Source organism: Bombina bombina, chromosome 2, assembly GCF_027579735.1.
Source record: "Bombina bombina isolate aBomBom1 chromosome 2, aBomBom1.pri, whole genome shotgun sequence".
Taxonomy (NCBI): Eukaryota; Metazoa; Chordata; class Amphibia; order Anura; family Bombinatoridae; genus Bombina; species Bombina bombina.
Window position 1 is genome coordinate 1,388,625,942 of NC_069500.1, and position 23,709 is coordinate 1,388,649,650.

At 43.7% G+C, this 23,709-nt stretch overlaps 1 protein-coding gene across 1 annotated transcript in view; it reads right to left on the minus strand.

Annotated features, from left to right (window-relative positions):
• The window catches only part of DNAAF9 (dynein axonemal assembly factor 9), a 643,469-nt gene that overhangs the window by 444,653 nt on the left and 175,107 nt on the right, over positions 1-23,709 (minus strand). The window contains exons 12-13 of the mRNA XM_053704320.1: positions 12,250-12,286; positions 11,428-11,515 (exon numbers count right to left, since the gene is read on the minus strand). Coding sequence (XP_053560295.1) covers positions 11,428-11,515; positions 12,250-12,286 — 125 coding nt within the window. The remainder of the gene's footprint in view (positions 1-11,427; positions 11,516-12,249; positions 12,287-23,709) is intronic.

Below are 23,709 nucleotides of genomic sequence, written 5' to 3' on the forward strand. Positions count from 1 at the left end.
CCCAAATATGAAACTGACTGTCTGAAAATAAGGAAAGTTGAACATTCTGAGTCAAGGCAAATAAATGTTTGAATACATATATTTAGAACTTTATAAATAAAGTGCCCAACCATAGCTTAGAGTGTCACAGAAAATAAGACTTACTTACCCCAGGACACTCATCTACATGTTTGTAGAAAGCCAAACCAGTACTGAAACGAGAATCAGTAGAGGTAATGGTAAATATAAGAGTATATCGTCGATCTGAAAAGGGAGGTAAGAGATGAATCTCTACGACCGATAACAGAGAACCTTATGAAATAGACCCCGTAGAAGGAGATCACTGCATTCAATAGGCAATACTCTCTTCACATCCCTCTGACATTCACTGCACGCTGAGAGGAAAACCGGGCTCCAACTTGCTGCGGAGCGCATATCAACGTAGAATCTAGCACAAACTTACTTCACCACCTCCCTTGGAGGCAAAGTTTGTAAAAACTGATTTGTGGGTGTGGTGAGGGGTGTATTTATAGGCATTTTAAGGTTTGGGAAACTTTGCCCCTCCTGGTAGGAATGTATATCCCATACGTCACTAGCTCATGGACTCTTGTTAATTACATGAAAGAAAAAGGAACAACGTCCAGGGTGACAAGGAGACAACCCAGAGCCACTCAGTAGGCTACACCCAAACAGACTATATGAAAAGTCAGGAAAGGACCAGAAGAGAAACAAACGATCTCAATGACCAGCAAACGCAAAAAACAAAATTTATGCTTACCTGATAAATTTCTCTTTTGATACGATGAGTCCACGGATCATCTAATTACTAATGGGATATATCACTCCTGCCCAGCAGGAGGCGGCAAAGAGCACCACAGCAAAGCGGTTAAATATCACCTCCCTTCCCTCCTACCCCAGTCATTCGACCAAAGTAAGGAGAGAAAGGAAGTGTCAGGGTGCCAGGAATCAGACTGAGACAAGAAGTGCAAAAATAATCACACCTTTATTAATAGCAAAAAATAATAAAAAGTCCACAAGTCAAATAACAAGCTAGGAATCAAAACCAGAACTGGTAGTCAGACGAGCCGAGTCAGGAGCCAAAGCGAATAGTCAGACGAGCCAGAATCAGGAACAAGGAGAACAGCAGAGTCAGGAACAAGTCAGGGAACAGGAACCAGGAGGGACGTCAGACAGCCAGGAAATACACAGGAGCTCTCACAAACCGGTCTGAGACAACGCAAGGGCAAAGCATACTGAACAGAGGCCCTTTAAATAATAAGTGATGACATCACAATTCTGAGACTGCATCCTGTCTCACACGAATGATGTACACCAGTCTGGCCATAAAAGGAAGTGCAGGAAATGAGCAGCATCACACAGTATGCACCAAAGTCAGAAAGAGAGGTGAGTAAAATGGCTGCCAGCAGCACATGGCAAACAGATCAGGGAAAAAACCCTGACAGGAAGTAATAAGGTGCAGAGGTGTCTGAAGTTTATAACATACCAACACCCTGTCTAAAAGAACAGGGCGGGCCGTGGACTCATTGTCAAGAAATAAATACATTTATAAGGCAAGCATAAATTTTGTTTTCTTTCTAATAACACGATGAGTCCACGGATCATCTAATTACTAATGGGATTCAATACCCAAGCTAGAGTACACAGATAAGGGAGGGACAAGACAGGGAACCTAAACAGAAGGCAACATTGCTTGAAGAACCTTTCTCCCAAAAGCGGCCTCAGCCGAGGGAAAAGTGTCAAACTTAAAGAATTTAGAAAAAGTGTGAAGAGAGGAACAATTTGCAGCCTTGCAAATCTGTTCCACAGAAGCATCATTTTTGAATGCTTATGAGGAAGAAACCGCCCTTGTGGAATGAGCCGACACTCTCTCTGGAGACTGCTGTCCGCAGTTTCATAAGCAAAGCGAATGATGCTCTTCAACCACAAAGAAAGAGAATTAGCTGTAGCTTTCTGTCCCTTACGTTTTCCTGAGAAAACCATAAACAAGGCAGAAGAATGACAAAAATCCTTAGTCGCCTGTAAATAAAATTTTATAGCACGTACAACGTCCAGATTGTGCAGAAGCCGTTCCTTCTGAGAAGAAGGATTAGGGCACAAGGAAGGAACAACAATTTCCTGATTAATGTTCCAGTCAGAAACTACTTTAGGTAGAAATCCTAACTTTGTACGTAATACCACCTTATCCGAATGAAAAATAAGGTAGGGAGAAATATACTGTAATGCCGAGAGCTCTGACACTCTACGAGCAGAAGAAATAGCAACAAGAAACAAAACTTTCCAAAATAACAACTTAATATCTAAGGAATGCATAGGCTCAAACGGAGCCCCTTGAAAAACCTTAAGAACTAAATTAAGACTCCAGGGAAGAGTAACTGGTTTGAACACAGGCCTGATCCTGACCAAGGCCTGACAAAACGATTGCACGTCTGGTACGTCCGCCAGACGTTTATGTAACAAAATAGACAAGGCAGATATTTGACCCTTTAGGGAACTTGCCAATAATCCCTTCTCCAAACCTTCTTGGAGAAAGGACAGAATTCTAGGAATCCTAACTCTAATCCAAGAGTAGCCCTTAGATTCACACCAATATAGTTATTTACGCCATATCTTGTGGTAAATCTTTCTAGTCACAGGTTTACGAGCCTGAATCATGGTCTCAATGACTGATTCTGAAAATCCCCGCTTAGATAAAATTAAGCATTCAATCTTCAAGCAGTCAGCTTCAGAGAAACTAGATTTGGATGAGGGGAGGGCCCTTGAAGTAGAAGGTCCTTCCTCAACTGAAGTCTCCAAGGTGGAAGAGATGACATGTCCACCAGGTCTGCATACCAAATCCTGCAAGGCCACGTCGGTGCAATGAGGAATCACCAACGCCCTCTCCTGCTTGATTCGAGCAATGACCCGAATGGAGGAAATAGGTATGCAAGACTGAAGGTCCAAGGTACCGCCAGGGTGTCTATCAGTACAGCCTGAGGGTCCCTTGACCTTGACCCGTACCTCGGAAGCTTGGCATTCTGCCAAGATGCCATGAGATCTAATTCCGGCTGACCCCATTTGAGAATCAGGCTGGAAAACACTTCAGGATGGAGTTCCCACTCCCCCGGGTGAAAGGTCTGCCTGCTCAGGAAGTCCGCCTCCCAGTTGTCCACCCCTGGGATGTGGATCGCCAACAGACAGCAATTGTGGGTCTCCGCCCACCGAATTATCTTGGCTACTTCTGTCATGGCTAAGGAACTCCACGTTCCTCCCTGATGGTTGATGTAAGCCACTGAAGTTATGTTGTCTGACTGGAACCTGATGAACCGGGCCGAGGCTAACTGGGGCCAGGCCAGAAGAGCATTGAAGATTGCTCTCAGCTCCAGAATTTTTATGGGCAGAACAGACTCCGACTGAGTCCAAGTTCCCTGAGCCTTTAGAGAGCCCCAGACTGCTCCCCATCCCAGAAGGCTGGCATCTGTTGTCACAATCACCCAAGAGGGTCTGTCAAAGCAGGTTCCCTGGGAGAGATGATCTTGAGACAACCACCAAAGAAGAGAATCTTTTGTCTCCTGCTCCAGCTGTATTTGCGGAGACAAATCTGCATAATCTCCGTTTAATTGACTGACCATGTTTAGCTGCAGAGGTCTGAGGTGGAAACGGGCGAACGGGATGATGTCCATTGCCGCTACCATCAGTCCGATTACCTCCATACACTGAGCCACTGATGGCCGAGGAGAGGACTGAAGCGCTAGACAAGAATCGAAAATCTTTGATTTCCTGGCATCTGTCAAAGATTTTCATTGATAGGGAATATATTATGGTTCCCAAGAAAGTTACCCTTGTATTTGGAACTAAGGAGCTCTTTTCCAAATGTACCTTCTATCCGTGAGATTGTAGGAAAGATAACATTTCCGTGTGGGATCTTGCTTGTTGAAAGGATGGCGCCTGGACCAGGATGTCGTCCAGATAGGGTGCCACTGCAATTCCCTGTAATCAGAGCACTGCCAACAGGGATCCCAGAACCTTTGAAAAAATTCTGGTAAATGTGGCAAGGCGGAAAGGAAGAGCCACGAATTGGAAGCGTTTGTCTAGAAATGCAAACCTTAGAAAATTGTGATAGTCCCTATGAATGGGAACATGCAGGTACGCGTCCTTTAAATCCACCGTTGTCATAAATTGACCCTCTTGGACCAAAGGAAGAATGGAACGAATAGTTTCCATCTTGAAGGACGGTACTCTGAGGAATTTTCTGAAAAAATAAAACAGCACTTACCTCAAAGATCTGCCAGGCAGCAAGGCAGCTCACTAGGTTTGAGAAATCCTCTCCCTCCCATGGACCTGTGGAAAGAGAAAAAAGACTGAGTGATCTTACTCAGGCTTTCAGAATTAGGGCAGCATACACTATATGGGAGGCGCAGTGAGAGTTATGTCCCACAAGTTCCCATTGCTCTAAAGCCACCACTGCTCTACTGAAGAGACTGATATGGACTACGGCTACACCCTAGAACAAAGCAGCACAATCTTGCACCGCTTAAAAAAATAATAAAATTTTGCTTGAAGAATCTTTTACTAACATCTAACTTTACCACTTCCTTGCTCTAACATAGGCAAAGAAAATGACTGGGGTGAGAGGAAAGGGAGGTGATATTTAACAGCTTTGCTGTGGTGCTCTTTGCCGCCACCTGCTGGGCAGGAGTGATATATCCCATTAGTAATTAGATGATCCGTGGACTCATTGTGTCATTAGAAATAAACAGCGAGACAGCGTGGACAAGTCTCACAAGAGACTGAGGACGCCTCACAAATTTCCGTAGCCGGCAAAAAAGCTCAGGAGAGAGACAGGAAAAAGATGACAAAAAATAGTGGCGCAAAATAAGCAGAGCCCCCATCCGAAAACGTATACGAAACAGCCCGTTCCTGCGCAACTGAAACTGCGCAGATCCACACTACACCACTATAGAGACTGCTGAGCAGCGGGACCTCCTTCCTGAATCAACCTTTCAAAACAAAGGGATGCCAAGGATCCAACTCCCGCAGAGGGTTCAGAAAAAACACCTCACAAGGGACCCTAAAGTGCATGCTAGCGTTCAAGGAGCAACCATCGCCCTGGAGACAACGGCAACCTTCTGCAAGCTGGGTAGCGAAGCTAACCGTAGGCCAAAATAGCTGACCAACCGAACCCCACCCCTACACAAGAGGAAGTGAAGGACCACAAGGCACACTTGAGAAAAGCGACTAGACCCCGGGAAAGAAACCCAGAGACCTGAGGACACAATCCCTAAGGGCAAGCCCATAGGCATCAGTTAAAAAATAACAAGTAATCGCAGCTACAAACTCCAGAACTGCAGCTTGCTAGACAGACAAGCTAACCACTAGGCCACCTAGGCTCAATAGCTTGCCAGCAGACAAAGTAATATGACTGCAGCTATTTACCAACAGCAAATCTTCCGCTACTAGGCAGCGAAGTTAATCCAAGAGAGGCAAGAGTCCCTCAGAAAAACATGAGACAGGGAGCAAGTGTCCCCCAGACACCCAACCAATCTACAAATGATTGTTAAGACACAGAACGCCCAAAGTGTTAAGTGACCAGCGCAAATCCTAGGACAGAAAGAAATACAGACCTCCCAGAACCCCACAAAAAGGGTCAAGACTGAGAGCAACCGCTCGAGCCCCCTTAACACAAGCGGCAAGGCGACCAACACGCTTAACCCATGCGCCGTGACAAAGTCTGCAGAAGGCAGAGACAAAGGGGAAAAAGAGGTCAAACCGAGCTAGAGCTTGTCTTAGACATGAAAGAGGAATAGGAAATGGGAACCCCTTAACTAAAAGGTCCAGAGTCCATCCTCCCCAAAGGTATCAAACCGAACATACCCCAGACTCCATAAAAGGGAGACAATAGGACCCATCATGACCCAACCCCAAAACCCAGGGGTATAACAGGGACATATGGATAGGATAAAGGTCTAGACTGCCAAAAACCTAGACACTCCCCCGAGATCCACAACGGAATCATAAGGAGGAAACCAGACTTCAATAAGTCAGCGCCAAAGGCGACATGCCCCAAGCCGGACCTGCTGGCAGGCTATCTCAACGAGGACAAGCACCCTGAATCAAAATCCGAGGACACAAGAGATACTGCAAAAAACACCTGCAGCACGAGTCCGATAGGGAAAAAAACACTAATCAGTAGCCCCGAGGCACAGGACTCCAAAAACAGAGCCCACCGCGGGCCCAAACCCTCAAGAGGCGATAAAGACGACCAAGGCACCAGTGACAACACCGGGTAAGTCAATCCAAAATCCCATCAGAGCCTAAAAAGCTCCCAGGGGCGGAGGTAAAGGACATTGGCCACCTCTGCATGACAGCCTAAACTACACAATGGCAAATACCCTAGGAGAACCATCACAGTAGCTCAAAAGGGCCTAACTGCTCCACGCGGGAAGGACCGCACCCCTCGGATCAGGGATACAAAAGGACACGGTAGGATACCACCGATCCCAATGTCGGGTTGCGGACTGACAAGGGCCAGCCCAAGCATTTCCGACATGCAGACCCGAAGGTCCAGAAGACTAGACTAGACTGTTTTTTTTGTATAAAAACAAATATCTGAACAAGAGAATCAGCAGGTACCACCAGACGCAACATGTGTCACTAACAAGTAACAGGTAACACACAAAACTCCGGAAGAAATCTGGGAACAACTTCCATAGAAGAACTTAAATCAAGCAATCCCAGAATTCCCATAGGGAAACACAGAAGAAAAATAATCCGGACCGGATAAAAGAAAAACAAGGGCACCCACAGGCATCCGCCCAGAAGGAACTATGTCTCAGCAGGACCTGCCAAACGGAAACCATAACCTCCAGAACAAAAGGACTGGGAAAGCTCACAGTAGACCAACCAGGGAGAGACACATCCTCACTAGCCTATCTCGAAAAACCTTGGGAGAACTGAGAAGTACAGGACAGGATCCCCCCCATAAATTAAAAAAAAAGTCGTCTTAATAGGACACGCAGCCACACAATCCTATAACGTAAAGAACAAGGGGGAACAAACACCCCCGGGGGGAATAAAATAGTGCCGTTCACGGTCTGAACACCCAGAATTGGCAGGCACATAACTGCAAGGAAACTTCAGGGTCCTGCAAGCGAATCAGTGCCATTAAAATATTAAATCGCAAATGTCCCGCCATCTCCGGGGAAAACAATCCACCCTGCGCGGAGGGGACATTAACATCTGGGACCTCAAAAGTAAAAGGAGTATGTGATTGGGAAGGCGCCTACTGAGGACCAGAGCCCCCAGAGGCCGATGGTTCGGAAGGCCCAGGATCCCCCGAGCCCGAGGGATCCGGCAAACTATCCAGGTGCAAGAGACAAGATTGGTAGACTTGCGATAACAGGGCCAAATTACGGTCCTCATCCGAGGATGACTCAGAATTACAAACCTCACCCGAGGACGTTTCAGGATCTAATATAAAAATAGTCCCAGCATTGGAATCCTCCATGGAAAAAAAAAGAACAACTGGCACCTGACACCCACAATGGCTGGGGGCACTCACCACCTTCTATGACCAGACCTCAGCAGAGCAGACACTTTGCGCCGTCGCCACTCAGTCAGGAATGCGGAAGGGGAAGAAGACCCACCCAAGCATAGAAACGTGCCTGGTCACCAGATGCCCTTGAAATCCCAAAAAGTGCGCCACTAAAGGGCGGCAAAACTAGGCCCACAGAAAAAGTTAAGCAAGTCTGAATAAAATAGGCATAACCCGAAGGTATAGTTCTAGGCCGTGTAAACCACAACCGAAAGAACAAGCCAATATGTGCCACCTAGGCATATGTCTCGGCCGCAGAGCCCCTATGCACACACACAAGCAGGTTGAATCACATAAGAAACATGATTAAAAAAAACTACCCCTTTCACTAATCCACCCTAAGGAGGAATTATCCCTCGATTCCCAGATCGGAGCAGAAGCTGCCTCAGCGAGGCCCATACTTAACTGTCATAATAATCACATTACAGATAACGGGAAAAAATGAAACGATCTTACCGGAATCTACGACGTGGAACTTGAACGCGGCTTTTCAAGTGTGACAAATAGTAGCATCGCCTCCGTCATGGACTTAAGTGAAGACAGCATGTAGTGAAACGAAGTTCGGCAATGCCAAGTGCTGAAACGGAGCTGTGAATACAAGTCGGGATGGTGTCGCAGGGGAAGCTCCCACACTAACTTTCGCTCAGGCCCTCCACAAGAGACTGACAGGACTATTTAAAACTCCTGTCCCATATCCAAGGGTAGCACCCTCCATAAGAGACATATGAAAAATAATTTTAAAAGAAAACTTCTGACACATCTCTGCCAACCTCCTGGGACGAAAGGCAAATAATGACGGGGGATGAGGGAAGTGGGAGGAGTATTTATGCCTTTGGCTGGTGGGTCTTTGCCTCCTTCTGGTGGCCAGGTTCTTATTTCCCATAAGTAATGAATGCGGCTGTGGACTCTTTCCCATTAGGAACAAAATATCCTTACACAGCAGACAACAGCAGTAGAAGGTGAAATTATCAGTAGATCTGCCTGCCAGTGGGTTAGTTGAAGGTCCAGAGACCTGAGCTTCACTCCATTGTTCCATTACAGCTTCATAAAGAAAGGCAAGTAACGTAATAAGGGTGCTGAGGAGATAAACTAAGCAGACGCAGTATATAGAGCGCACTAATAAAGTTAAAATCTTTAACCCCTAATGCGCCAGCGCTTCCGGTGTCAAACCTCTGTTCAATAGCGCAGGTTGGAGCTGCATAAAGGGATTTGAAGTATAGAAAAGCACTAAAGCTAGTCTTCCTTTACTTAAAGCATCACGAAGATCGTTTTTTTGGTGTTTTTTTAAAAATGGAAAGTGCCCAAACTGTTTTAGAAGTTGTGTGGTTTGTGTGTATACGTCCACAGGTTATGTGAATCATGTGTACACGTTCATCTGAATACGGTTAGGCTATGAAGGTATATTGTGCTTACCTGTCAGCACCTTTGTATACTGTACTTATCTCAGCTGCAGATGGGCCCATCCAAGGCAGTGCAAGCACGGTGCCAAGGATCTCCGATAATTGGAAGAGACATCTGCATTTCCCCTGTGGGACCTGGGATATCACATAAGGAGCTGCACACTGTAGACAAATTGATTGGCAGATAAATCCTCATTTCACCTCGGAGGCCTGTGACATCTCCACAATGGGAGATTTTCAATGCCTGGCTAAAAACTCCTGTCTTTCTGTGTCCTGTTTGTAGGCACTCTGATGAGTAAATTGAGACTCAGATTCGTTAGAAAACTCCTGTCAATGACATATAGATCAGCACTTCAGAATTCACCACATACCATCTTTGAGGCAAAAACTTGACGAATTCTGGGAGAGTAGGAGGGAATAAAGCTCTGATATGTAGGGATGTTTTTACTTCCTCCTGGATGGAAGTGTAATTTAACACGTGATGATCTTGTTGACTCTCAGCATCTTAAAGGGACACTGAACCCAATTTTTTTCTTCCAGGATTCAGATAGAGCATGCAATTTTAAGCAACTTTCTAATTTACTCCTATTATCAATTTTTCTTTGTTCTCTTGCTATATTTATTTGAAAATCATGAATGTAAATATTAGCAGCCAGTCAATTTTAGGTTTAGCACCATGGAATAGTGCTTCCTTATTGGAGGCTGACATTTACCCACCAATAAGCAAGCATAACCCAGGTTCTCAACCAAAAAATGGGCCGGGTCCTATGCATCACATTCATGTTTTTTAAATAAAGATAGCAAGAGAACGAAGAAAAATTGATAAATTAGTAAATTAGAAAGTTGCTTAAAATTGCATGCTCTTCATTATCCTTAACCTGGCGTCTAGATCCAAAAACACTGCAACATTCTATAAGTAAAGTGAAAAATACAACTCTCTGCCACATGGCGCGAAGCGCATATTAAAGTGCTTCACAAGGCATATTTCACTCCGGAAATGGGTCACAGGGTACATAACTCAGGCTTTGCCAAATGTCCTAAATGTTCACTCCCAGCAGTTGACATAGAACACATGTTTTGGTTTTGTCCAAAAGTCAGAAACACCTGGCGCAAGTTAGAATATTGGCTGAATAAGGTATTGAAAATCCCCCCAGTAACTCTTACTTTATATCAGATTATACTATGCATGGATAAATTAAATAAGCGTCATCCCAATGATAAACTGATTTCCATTTTAGCTACTAGATACCTGATATGTAAAAAATGGAAAATGCGCTCAGTGCCCAGCGTGTCCGAAATTCAGAATTGTTTGAAAAAACAATGTTTATTAGAACAAAAGGATACAGACATAGATAACGAAGAGGACATTAGGAATTTTTTCAACAAATGGGCAGTATACATCAAATCACTTTCTGAAAATGAAAGAGAATATATGATTTTTCCTTTTCAAAATTCAGAACTAATTCTTCTAGGTATCTGGTAGATGGAGGGTTGAGGGAGTCGAGCGAGAGGTGGTTATTCTTCCTTTTTTTTTTCTCTCTCTTCTCTTTCTTCTTCTCTCTTTTTTTTTCTTTTTAATTTTTCTTTTTTTATGATAAAAACGGAAAATCCCAGCATAAGGTGATATAAGGAAACAAGGTTTCTTTTTTCTTTTTCTTGATGAAAAGTAAATTCTCCCTGGAGAAGAATGTGGGTTAGAGGTCATTTAACATAACCTGCTTTTGATTGTTTTCTTTTCTCCAGTTCTCATCCTTTTTATCCTTGGGTTGAAACTGTTCAAATTCTTAGATGATGATAACTTTGTTTTTTGTATTTTTTTTCTTTTTATTCCTTGTAACGGAGTCAAGACTATACTATTGTATAATATTGCTTTTTTGCTGGTTAATAAAGAATTGTTAAAAATAAAAATAAAATTGCATGCTCTATCTGAATCATGAAAGAAAAAATGTGGGTTAAGTATCCCTTTAATAAAAGCATTACATTACGTACTCCCTCTTGGTTCCCCCTCTTCTGGAGGAACACATCTGAATTTAGCTGCAAATTCTCTTCTCACACCTATAAACACTGCCCTTTAAAAACAGTTTTTAATAGGAATGCAGTGTTCCAGGCAAAGCCCAGAGGACAAACCTATGAGTAGCTCAATGTATCTCTTTTCTATAGTAAAAAAAAAACAACTAATAAGTGAGTTTGTGCTGTCGTACATTTGATAATGGAGAAACGAGTTTAAGTTTAGGAAGCTTATATCACAAAAATTAAGATTGCTTGACGTGTTATTTCATTTTTCTTTATTGAAAAACAAAACGAACGCCAACAGCATATGTGTAACAGGCTAATAAAAATAGTTTTGAGGTTTGTGCGCCTAATAGATTAAGTGAGCTTGCTGAAATCTGCAAGTGTATAAGATTAAATACAGGCAGCCACTGTTAGCACAGATGAAACAAGTATATTTCTACTTACCTTTGTTAAACTTGAAGTTTTGGCATAGCAGGCAATACCAGATAAAACCGCTTCTACCACAGCAGCATATATTTGTGACAGTGTGTTACTTTAAAAAGAATAAAAAATATGTGTTATTAGCTGAACTAAAATGTACAAATAAAAAGTAATAAAGATGTTGCATGTTATATTTTAAAAATGATCTGACAATCCAAGGTCACTCATCATTAGGTCAAAATAAATTTGAATAAAACGCTCTGTGTCACCAATTATGAAAATGATCTGCATATAGTTATAGATTGGTTCTTCACAGACTAGTACAGGAATACCAAGCATTTTTAAATAATTGCACTGGAGTCACACATAAAATAAGCAGATCACCAATCCCTAATGCTCTCTTGAGATCGAATAGTCACATATATAGTCTGTATGTAGGGATATTTTGTGTTGTGTGATGAAAATACCCATGTTGTACTTAACTGTATATAGTGATTCTTATTGAATTCAATAGTTTTGATAGTATATGCAGGCATTAGGATCGGACTTGCCAGAGTTTTTAGAATGTTTAATTTCTTTTAAAATTTGTTTTACACGTCTTTTTTATTGCATCTAATAAAAGTTAGTTTTAACTTGTACAACCTCATATTGGGGTCGAGACTTGGATATGATAGTTATTTTTATAACCTTTTGAGTGCTAAGGGGGTGCTCTTTTCTCGTTTGTTTGTTAAAATATGTCCAGATTACTGCATATTGATAGATATATGTATATTTTAGGTAGATCTTTGTGTAAAGTCTTAGATTTTAAAATATTGAACTGAAAAAGATGTGGAAAATGAAACTTACATCTGTTCATTTTTCTTGTGTGCTTCATTATCTTTTCCTATAGAGAAAGAAAAAAAATGTATAATGATTTCCAGTGAAAGAGTGAATCAAATTACCAGTACACATACCACAATTCAATTTAATTTCTATATAAAGAGACATTCTAATAAAATTGCACACATTGTAAATTTAAAAACAAATTGATCCAGAAATGGTTTGCTTTATTAGCAAGTGAATGTGTGATCTACGTTCACCAAATGTCTATGTATATAATCATTTTTAAACTGCTAATCAGCATAAAAAGGAACATAATATGCTGAATGACTTGAAAGAGATGGTGAGAAAATATCACATGAACAAGATATTTTACCTCAAAAATTTCTACATCTCACAATAGAAAGTGCTCAGTGAACAGTTATCGTTTAGCTACTACCCAGCCGTAGGTAAAAAACAAACAAAAAAAAACAATAGCCAATCAGCTTTACTGTGATCTCATTACATATTAGTGAAATCTCGCAAGCTTTCACAGTAAACTTTCTCAAACTGAATAGAGAAATAACATTACTATGCTGCACATGCAAGATGCAAGCTCCCTTGCAAGTCCCGGTACTAGAATCTGGATTGCAGCTGAAAAACAAAATGTATGCTTACCCGATACATTTATTTATTTCCGGGCATGGAGAGTCCACAACTTAATTCCAATTACTAGTGGGATATTCAACTCCTTGCCATCAGGTGGAGGCAAAGAGCAGAGCTGCTAAGTGTCACTTCCCTTACCCATAATCCCCAGTCATTCAGTCGAAGGAAAATGGAAAAATAAGAAACACAAGGGTATAGAGGTGTCTGAAGTTTACCAAAAACAAAACTGCCGAATTATTTAAAAAAGAGTGGGGTCGTGGACTCTCAATGCCTGAAAATAAATAAATTTATCAGGTAAGAATTTTGTTTTCTTTCCTATGGCATGGAGAGTCCACGACTTCATTCCAATTACTAGTGGGAACCAATACCCAAGCTAGAGGACACAGAATGAATAGGGAGGGAGAACAAGACAGGAAGACCTAAACAGAAGGCACCACCGCTTGAAGAACCTTTCTCCCAAAAGAAGCCTCAGCTGAGGCAAAAGTATCAAATTTGTAGACTTTGGAAAAAGTATGCAGAGAACCATGTTGCCGCCTTGCAAATTTACTCCACAGAAGTTTCATTTTTAAAAGCCCAGGAAGAGGAGACAGCCCTAGTGAAATGAGCCGTAATTCTTTCAGGAGGCTGTTGTCCAGCTGTCTCATAAGCTAAACGGATAACACTTCTCAACGAGAAGGAAAGGGTCGTAGAAGTGGCCTTCTGACCTTTATGCTTACCAGAGAAAACAACAAACAGGGTAGAAGATTGCCGAAAATCTTTAGTCGCTTGAAGGTAAAATTTTAGAGCATGCACAACATCAAGGTTATGCAAATGACATTCTTTATGGGAAGAAGGATTAGGACAAAAAGAAGGAACAACAATTTCTTGATTAATATTTCGATCCAACACTACCTTAGGGAAAAAACCCAGCTTAGTACGAAGGACCGTCTTATCCGCATGAAAAATAAAGGTAAGAGGCATCACACTGCAGAGCCGAAAGTCTCAGAAACTCTACGAGCGGAAGAAATAGCAAGAAGAAACAAAACCTTCCAAGATAACAATTTAATATCAACAGAATGTATCGGCTCAAACGGAGCCTGCTGCAATACTTTAAGAACAAGGTTAAGACTCCAAGGAGGAGCGACAGGTTTAAACACAGGTCTGATTCTAACCAGGGCCTGAACAAAAGCTTGCACCACTGGCAAATCTGCCAGACATTTGTGCAAAAGAATAGACAGTGCAGAAATCTGACCCTTCAGAGTACTGACTGACAAACCTTTCTCCAGGCGATCCTGAAGAAAAGATAAAAACACGGGGAATCCTCAACAGACTCCAGGAGAAACCCTCAGATTCAAAAGGTATTTACGCCATACCTTATGATAAATCTTGCGAGCAACAGGTTTACGAGCCTGAAGAATGGTATCAATTACCGCCTCAGAAAAACCATGTCTAGCCAAAACTAGGCGTTCAATCTCCAAGCAGTCAGCTTCAGAGCATCTACATTTGGATGGAGGAAGAGACCCTGTAGTAGAAGGTCCTTCCTCAGAGATAACTTTCAAGGTGGAAGAGATCACATCTTCACCAGATCCTGCAAGGCCATGCAGGAGCTATTAGTATCACAGAAGCTCTCTCCTGCTTTATACGAGTAATGACTCGTGGAAGGAGAGCAAACTGAGGAAACAGGTACGCTAAATTGATGATCCAAGGAACCGCCAGAGCATCCATCAGAGAGGCTTAAGGATCTCTTGACCTTGAACCGTACTTTGGAAGTTTGGCGTTTTGACAAGACACCATCAGATTTAACTCCGGAACCCATCCTTGAGAACACTTCCGGATGGAGAGCCCACTCCCCGGGGTAAAAAGTCTGTCTGCTTAGAAAATCCGCCTCCCAGTTGTCCATCCCTGGGATGTGAATGGCAGACAGAAGACAATTGTGAGCTTCCGCCCACTGTAGAATGCGAGTCACTTCCTTCATAGCTAAGGAACGCTGAGTTCCTCCCTGATCGTTGATGTAAGCCACCGAGGCTCAAACGGAGTCCGCTGCAAAACTTTAATAACAAGATTCAGACTCCAAGGAGGAGCCTTAGATCTGAAAACAGGTCTAATTCTAATCAGAGCCTTAAAAAAAAAGACTGTACAGCAGAAAGCTCAGAGAGCCTCTTGTGTAGTAAAACAGACAGGGCCGAAATCTGTCCCCTCAGGGAACTAGCAGAAACGCCCTTCTCCAGTCCATCCTGGAGAAATGATAGGATCCTGGCAACCTTAACCCAATGCCAGGGGAATCCACACTCTTCACACCAGAATAAATAGGTACTTCACACCTTATGATAGATGCGACGAGTAACCGGCTTACGAGCTTGAATGAGAGCATCAATAACTCTCTCAGAAAAACCTCTCTTGGCTAGGACTAAGCGTTTAATCTCCACGCAGTTAGCCTCAGAGAAACTAGATTTTGAAGAACAAAAGGACCTTGTTCCAGCAGATCCCTGCGAAAAGGTAACTTCCATGGAGAAGATGACATCCCCACCAGATCCGTGAACCACGTCTATCTCGCGGCCACGATGGAGCAATCAGTATCACTGATGCTTGCTCCTGCTTGATGCTGGCCACTACACGAAGGAGGAGTGGTAACGGTGGGAAAACGTAAATTAGACTGAACCTCCAAGGCATGGCTAATGCATCTATTAGCTCCGCCTGAGGATCCCTGGACCTCAACCCATATCTGGGAAGCTTGGTATTGAGATGAGACGCCATGAGATCCATCTCCGGCGTCCCCCACCTGTAGCATATCTCCGAATAACACTTTGGGATGGGGAGACCATGAAAGGATTGTCTGAGAAAATTAGCTTCCCACACCTGGAATGTAGATTACTGACAGCGAACAGCTGTGGGCTTCCACCCACTCCAGAATCCGAGCTACTTCCCTCATTGCTAGGGAGATTCCCGTTACACCCTGATGGATGTAAGCCACTGAGGTTATATTGTCTGATTGGAATCTGATAAACAGGGACGAACCCAGAAGAGGCCAAGCCTTCAGAGCATTGAAGATTACTCGAAGTTCCAGAATTTTGATCGGGAGGGAGCATTCCTCCTGAGACCACAGGCCCTGTGCCTTCCTGGCACCCCAAATAGCTCCCCATCCTGATAGACTCGCGTTCGTAGTCACAATCTTCCAGGATAGTCTGTGAAAAAATGTCCCTCGGGACAGATGATCTGGACAGAGCCACCAAGAGCTATTCTCTAAACCGGTTGTCCAGGGAAATCTGTTGAGACAGATCCGAATGATCGCCGTTCCATTGCCTCAGCATGCACAGTTGTAACGGTCTGAGACGAAACCTGGCAAAGGAAATTATGTTCATCCTGGACACCATAAGACCAATTACCTCCATACACTGAGCCACAGATGGCCTTAAGGATGTCCGCTAGCTTGCAACATCTCTGGTCTGTTAGAAATATCCTCATGGATAAGGAGTCTATTATAGTACCCAGGAATTCCACCCTGGTGCTTGGAATCAGAACTCTTTTCTAAGTTTATCTTCCATCCATGAGATAGAAGAAGAGAGAAGAGATACCGAATGGTTCTCCGCCAGACGAAAAGAAGGTGCTTGTACCAGAATATTGTCTAAGTAGGGAGCTACTGCTATACCCTAGGTTCTAGCAGCTGCCAGAAGAGCCCATAAAACCTTCGTAAAAATTCTTGGAGTGGTAGCTAGACCAAATGTAAGTGCAATAAACTGTAAGTGCTGGTCCAGGAACGCAAAACTTAGGAACAGGTAGTGATCCTTGTGGATTGGAACGTGAAGGTAAGCATCCTTCAGATCTATAGTGGTCATAAACTGTCCTTCCTGAACTAGAGGAAGGATGGACCGTATTGTCTCCATCTTGAAAGAGGGGACGTTTAGGAATTTGTTTAAGCACTTTAGGTTCAGAATCGGGCAGAAAGTTCCCTCCTTCTTTAGGACCACAAACAGGTTTGAATAGTATCCCAAACTTCTTTCTGCGATAGGAACCGGGATAATGACCCCTAGGGAGGACAGATCCCGCACACACTCCAGAAAGGCTTCTCTCTTTTCTGGCATTGGAGACAGGCTTGAAAGGAGAAACCTGCCCATGGGTGGTTGAGATTTGAAACCAATCTTGAATTCCTGAGCTATGACCTCCAGGGCCCATGGATCCTGCACGTCCCTGAACCAAGCGCCTGAAAACAGCGACAGTCTGCCCCCTACACGATCCAACGCCGGGTCGGGGGCCACTCCTTAATGCCGACTTGGTCTCGGAGTGCTTCTTGTTCTGCTTGGATTTATTCCAGGATTGAGCGGGCTTCCAAGTACTCTTGGTTTGCTCGGGCTTAGAGGAGGACTGTTGTCGTTGGCATTTCTCAGAACGAAAATTAGAGCCTTATCCCTTAGACTTCTTTTTATCCTGCGGTAGGAAGGCACCCTTGCCCCCTGTAACCGTGGAGATAATGGAGTCCAGGCTTAGAAGTCATACCCGCAGACCAGGATTTCAGCCAGGGCGCCTGACGGGTCTGCACTGAAAAAACAGAAATCTTAACATTTAGGCGAATGATCAGCATGTTTGCATCGCAGATAAAAGAATTAGCAATTCTCAAGGCCTTAATTCTTTCTTGGATAACGTCAAGGGGACCCTCCACCTCGATCATTTCTGGTAAGTAGACGTTCCAGTAGGCCACAGCTCCAGCAACCGAGGCAACAGCCACTGCCGGTTGAAACAAGTAACCCGTATGTTGAAACATTTTTCTGAGAAAAGTTTCCATCTTCTTATCCATCGGCTCTCTGAACGACAAGCTATCCTCAAGTGGGATAGTAGTACGCATGGCTAGTATAGAGAGATAGCACCATCCATCTTAGGGACGGAACCCCACAACTCCAATTGAGAGTCCGGCACTGGGAATAATTTTTTAAATGAAGATAAAGAGGAAAAGGAAGATCCAATTCTATCCCACTCGTTCTTAATGTTTGTCATTTTTTACAGGTACAGGAAAAATTAACAGCACTACCCTGTCCTCGTAAACTCTGTCTATTTTAGGAATCAAAGGTAGCTTGGCCTCTGGAACCTCTAGACAGGACTTCTTTTAGAAGAAAACGTAAGTGTTCAATCTTAAACCTAAAGGCTGGTTCCTCCGCAGCAGGAGGCCTAGAGGTAGCAGACTCCGACCCAGAAAGTTCACCCTCTGAAGACTCAGAGTGTGACCCATCCTTGGATAATTGAAAAACAGATAAAATCGAATAAATCACTTGATGACCCCTGGGCAGGAGAGCTATGTTTAACCTTTCGCTTGCGCTTGGCAGGGCGAGGTAAAGCAATAAGAGCCTCAGACACCGTCATCTTTAACTGCACAGTAAATTCTGATGGTAAAATGCTCCCTCCAGATGGAGGATTAGGCGTGCTACGGAAGCTGCATGTGATGAGTGAGATGATTGATGGGTATGTACCTCATGGAACGGCAAGTCCTCAGGTGGACGTCTCAGTGGTACTAAAGGGGTTAACCATCTTAGACATAACTTTGTTGATGCATGTGGAACATAGTTGAGAGGGCGGGCAAACCAAGGCCTCCTCACAATATAAACAGGTATTACTATTTGGAATAGAGGAAGTACCCTCAAGAATATCAGAATCCTCCATAGCTTAATGGTAATGACAGTAGGACACAGAATAAAACAATCTTTTTATTTCTCACAAAAACTGCACCTTTATACTCCCAATGGCTGGGGCATTCACCACCTCCAAGACCCAGAAAAAAACATAATTTATGCTTACCTGATAAATTCCTTTCTTCTGTTGTGTGATCAGTCCACGGGTCATCATTACTTCTGGGATATAACTCCTCCCCAACAGGAAATGCAAGAGGATTCACCCAGCAGAGCTGCATATAGCTCCTCCCCTCTACGTCACTCCCAGTCATTCGACCAAGAATCAACGAGAAAGGAGAAACCAAGGGTGAAGTGGTGACTGGAGTATAATTTAAAAAATATCTACCTGCCTTTAAAAAAACAGGGCGGGCCGTGGACTGATCACACAACAGAAGAAAGGAATTTATCAGGTAAGCATAAATTATGTTTTCTTCTGTTATGTGTGATCAGTCCACGGGTCATCATTACTTCTGGGATACCAATACCAAAGCAAAAGTACACGGATGACGGGAGGGATAGGCAGGCTCATTATACAGAAGGAACCACTGCCTGAAGAACCTTTCTCCCAAAAATAGCCTCCGAAGAAGCAAAAGTGTCAAATTTGTAAAATTTGGAAAAAGTATGAAGCGAAGACCAAGTTGCAGCCTTGCAAATCTGTTCAACAGAGGCCTCATTCTTAAAGGCCCAAGTGGAAGCCACAGCTCTAGTAGAATGAGCTGTAATTCTTTCAGGAGGCTGCTGTCCAGCAGTCTCATAGGCTAAACGAATTATGCTACGAAGCCAGAAGGAGAGAGAGGTAGCCGAAGCCTTATGACCTCTCCTCTGACCAGAGTACACGACAAACAGGGAAGACGTTTGTCGAAAATCCTTAGTTGCCTGCAAGTAGAACTTGAGGGCACGAACTACATCCAGATTGTGTAGAAGACGTTCCTTCTTTGAAGAAGGATTCGGGCACAGAGAAGGAACCACGATCTCTTGATTGATGTTCCTGTTAGTGACTACCTTAGGTAAGAACCCAGGTTTAGTACGCAGAACTACCTTATCTGAATGAAAAATCAAATAAGGAGAATCACAATGTAAAGCTGATAACTCAGAGACTCTCCGAGCCGAAGAAATAGCCATTAAAAATAACACTTTCCAAGATAACAACTTTATATCAATGGAATGAAGGGGTTCAAACGGAACTCCTTGTAGAACGTTAAGAACAAGGTTTAAACTCCATGGCGGAGCAACAGTTTTAAACACAGGCTTGATTCTAGCTAAAGCCTGACAAAAGGCCTGGACGTCTGGATTTTCTGACAGACGCCTGTGCAACAAGATGGACAGAGCTGAGATCTGTCCCTTTAATGAACTAGCCGATAAACCCTTTTCTAAACCTTCTTGTAGAAAGGACAATATCCTAGGAATCCTAACCTTACTCCAGGAGTAACCTTTGGATTCGCACCAGTATAGGTATTTACGCCATATCTTATGGTAAATCCTTCTGGTAACAGGCTTCCTAGCCTGTATCAGGGTATCAATAACCGACTCAGAAAAACCACGTTTTGATAAAATCAAACGTTCAATTTCCAAGCAGTCAGCTTCAGAGAAGTTAGATTTTGATGTTTGAATGGACCCTGTATCAGAAGGTCCTGTCTTAGAGGTAGAGACCAAGGCGGACAGGATGACATGTCCACTAGATCTGCATACCAAGTCCTGCGTGGCCACGCAGGCGCTATTAGAATCACTGATGCTCTCTCCTGTTTGATCTTGGCAATCAATCGAGGAAGCAGCGGGAAGGGTGGAAACACATAAGCCATCCCGAAATTCCAAGGTGCTGTCAAAGCATCTATCAGAACCGCTCCCGGATCCCTGGATCTGGACCCGTAGCGAGGAAGTTTGGCGTTCTGGCGAGACGCCATGAGATCTATCTCTGGTTTGCCCCAACGTCGAAGTATTTGGGCAAAGACCTCCGGATGAAGTTCCCACTCCCCCGGATGAAAAGTCTGGCGACTCAAGAAATCCGCCTCCCAGTTCTCCACTCCCGGAATGTGGATTGCTGACAGGTGGCAAGAGTGAGACTCTGCCCAGCGAATTATCTTTGATACTTCCATCATTGCTAGGGAGCTTCTTGTCCCTCCTTGATGGTTGATGTAAGCTACAGTCGTGATGTTGTCCGACTGAAATCTGATGAACCCCCGAGTTTTTAACTGGGGCCAAGCCAGAAGGGCATTGAGAACTGCTCTCAATTCCAGAATGTTTATTGGTAGGAGACTTTCCTCCTGATTCCATTGTCCCTGAGCCTTCAGAGAATTCCAGACAGCGCCCCAACCTAGTAGGCTGGCGTCTGTTGTTACAATTGTCCAGTCCGGCCTGCTGAATGGCATCCCCCTGGACAGATGTGGCCGAGAAAGCCACCATAGAAGAGAGTTTCTGGTCTCTTGATCCAGATTCAGAGTAGGGGACAAGTCTGAGTAATCCCCATTCCACTGACTCAGCATGCACAATTGCAGCGGTCTGAGATGTAGACGTGCAAAGGGTACTATATCCATTGCTGCTACCATTAAGCCGATCACCTCCATGCATTGAGCTACTGACGGGAGTTGAATGGAATGAAGGACACGGCATGCATTTAGAAGCTTTGTTAATCTGTCCTCTGTCAGATAAATCTTCATTTCTACAGAATCTATAAGAGTCCCCAAGAATGGAACTCTTGTGAGAGGAAAGAGAGAACTCTTCTTTTCGTTCACCTTCCATCCATGCGACCTTAGAAATGCCAGAACTAACTCTGTATGAGACTTGGCAGTTTGAAAGCTTGAAGCTTGTATCAGAATGTCGTCTAGGTACGGAGCTACCGAAATTCCTCGCGGTCTTAGTACCGCCAGAAGAGCACCCAGAACCTTTGTGAAGATTCTTGGAGCCGTAGCCAATCCGAATGGAAGAGCTACAAACTGGTAATGCCTGTCTAAGAAGGCAAACCTTAGATACCGGTAATGATCTTTGTGAATCGGTATGTGAAGGTAAGCATCCTTTAAATCCACTGTGGTCATGTACTGACCCTTTTGGATCATGGGTAAGATTGTCCGAATAGTTTCCATTTTGAACGATGGAACTCTTAGGAATTTGTTTAGGATCTTTAAATCCAAGATTGGCCTGAAAGTTCCCTCTTTTTTGGGAACCACAAACAGGTTTGAGTAAAACCCTTGTCCTTGTTCCGACCGCGGAACCGGATGGATCACTCCCATTAATAACAGATCTTGTACACAGCGTAGAAACGCTTCTTTCTTTATCTGGTTTGTTGACAACCTTGACAGATGAAATCTCCCTCTTGGGGGAGAGAATTTGAAGTCTAGAAGGTATCCCTGAGATATGATCTCTAGCGCCCAGGGATCCTGAACATCTCTTGCCCAAGCCTGGGCGAAGAGAGAGAGTCTGCCCCCCACTAGATCCGGTCCCGGATCGGGGGCCCTCGATTCATGCTGACTTAGGGGCAGCAGCAGGTTTCCTGGCCTGCTTGCCCTTGTTCCAGGACTGGTTAGGTTTCCAGCCTTGTCTGTAACGAGCAACGGCTCCTTCCTGTTTTGGAGCAGTGGAAGTTGGTGCTGCTCCTGCTTTGAAATTCCGAAAGGGACGAAAATTAGACTGTCTAGCCTTAGCTTTGGCTTTGTCTTGAGGCAGGGCGTGGCCCTTACCTCCTGTAATGTCAGCGATAATTTCTTTCAAACCGGGCCCAAATAAAGTTTGCCCTTTGAAAGGTATATTAAGTAATTTGGACTTAGAAGTTACATCAGCTGACCAGGATTTTAGCCACAGCGCCCTACGTGCCTGAATGGCGAATCCTGAGTTCTTAGCCGTAAGTTTGGTTAAATGTACTACGGCCTCCGAAATGAATGAATTAGCTAGTTTAAGGACTCTAAGCCTGTCCGTAATGTCGTCCAGCGTAGCTGAACTAAGGTTCTCTTCCAGAGACTCCATCCAAAATGCTGCCGCAGCCGTAGTCGGCGCGATGCATGCAAGGGGTTGCAATATAAAACCTTGTTGAACAAACATTTTCTTAAGGTAACCCTCTAATTTTTTATCCATTGGATCTGAAAAAGCACAGCTATCCTCCACCGGGATAGTGGTACGCTTAGCTAAAGTAGAAACTGCTCCCTCCACCTTAGGGACCGTTTGCCATAAGTCCCGTGTGGTGGCGTCTATTGGAAACATCTTTCTAAATATTGGAGGGGGTGAGAACGGCACACCGGGTCTATCCCACTCCTTAGTAACAATTTCAGTTAGTCTCTTAGGTATAGGAAAAACCTCAGTACTCGCCGGTACCGCAAAGTATTTATCCAACCTACACAATTTCTCTGGTATTGCAACAGTGTTACAATCATTAAGAGCCGCTAAAACCTCCCCTAGTAATACACGGAGGTTCTCCAATTTAAATTTAAAATTTGAAATATCTGAATCCAATCTGTTTGGATCAGAACCGTCACCCACAGAATGAAGCTCTCCGTCCTCATGCTCTGCAAGCTGTGACGCAGTATCAGACATGGCTCTAGTATTATCAGCGCACTCTGTTCTCACCCCAGAGTGATCACGCTTGCCCCTTAGTTCTGGTAATTTAGCCAAAACTTCAGTCATAACAGTAGCCATATCTTGTAATGTTATCTGTAATGGCCGCCCAGATGTACTAGGCGTCACAATATCACGCACCTCCCGGGCGGGAGATGCAGGTACTGACACGTGAGGCGAGTTAGTCGGCATAACTCTCCCCTCGCTGTTTGGTGAAATTTGTTCAATTTGTACAGATTGGCTTTTATTTAAAGTAGCATCAATACAGTTAGTACATAAATTTCTATTGGGCTCCACCTTGGCATTGGAACAAATGACACAGGTATCTTCCTCTGAATCAGACATGTTTAACACACTAGCAAATAAACTTGCAACTTGGTTACAATCTTATTTAACAAAAACGTACTGTGCCTCAAAGAAGCACTAAACGATTAAATGACAGTTGAAATAATGAACTGAAAAACTGTTATAGCATCAGTCCTAGAAAACAACACAACTTTTAGCAAAGGTTTGTTCCCATTAGTAAAGTAACAATAATTAAATTTGAAACGTAAAAATTACAGAGCAACGTTTTTAATCACAGTCAATATATAAGTCTCACAGCTCTGCTGAGAGAATCTACCTCCCTTCAAAGAAGTTTGAAGACCCCTGAGTTCTGTTAGATATGGAC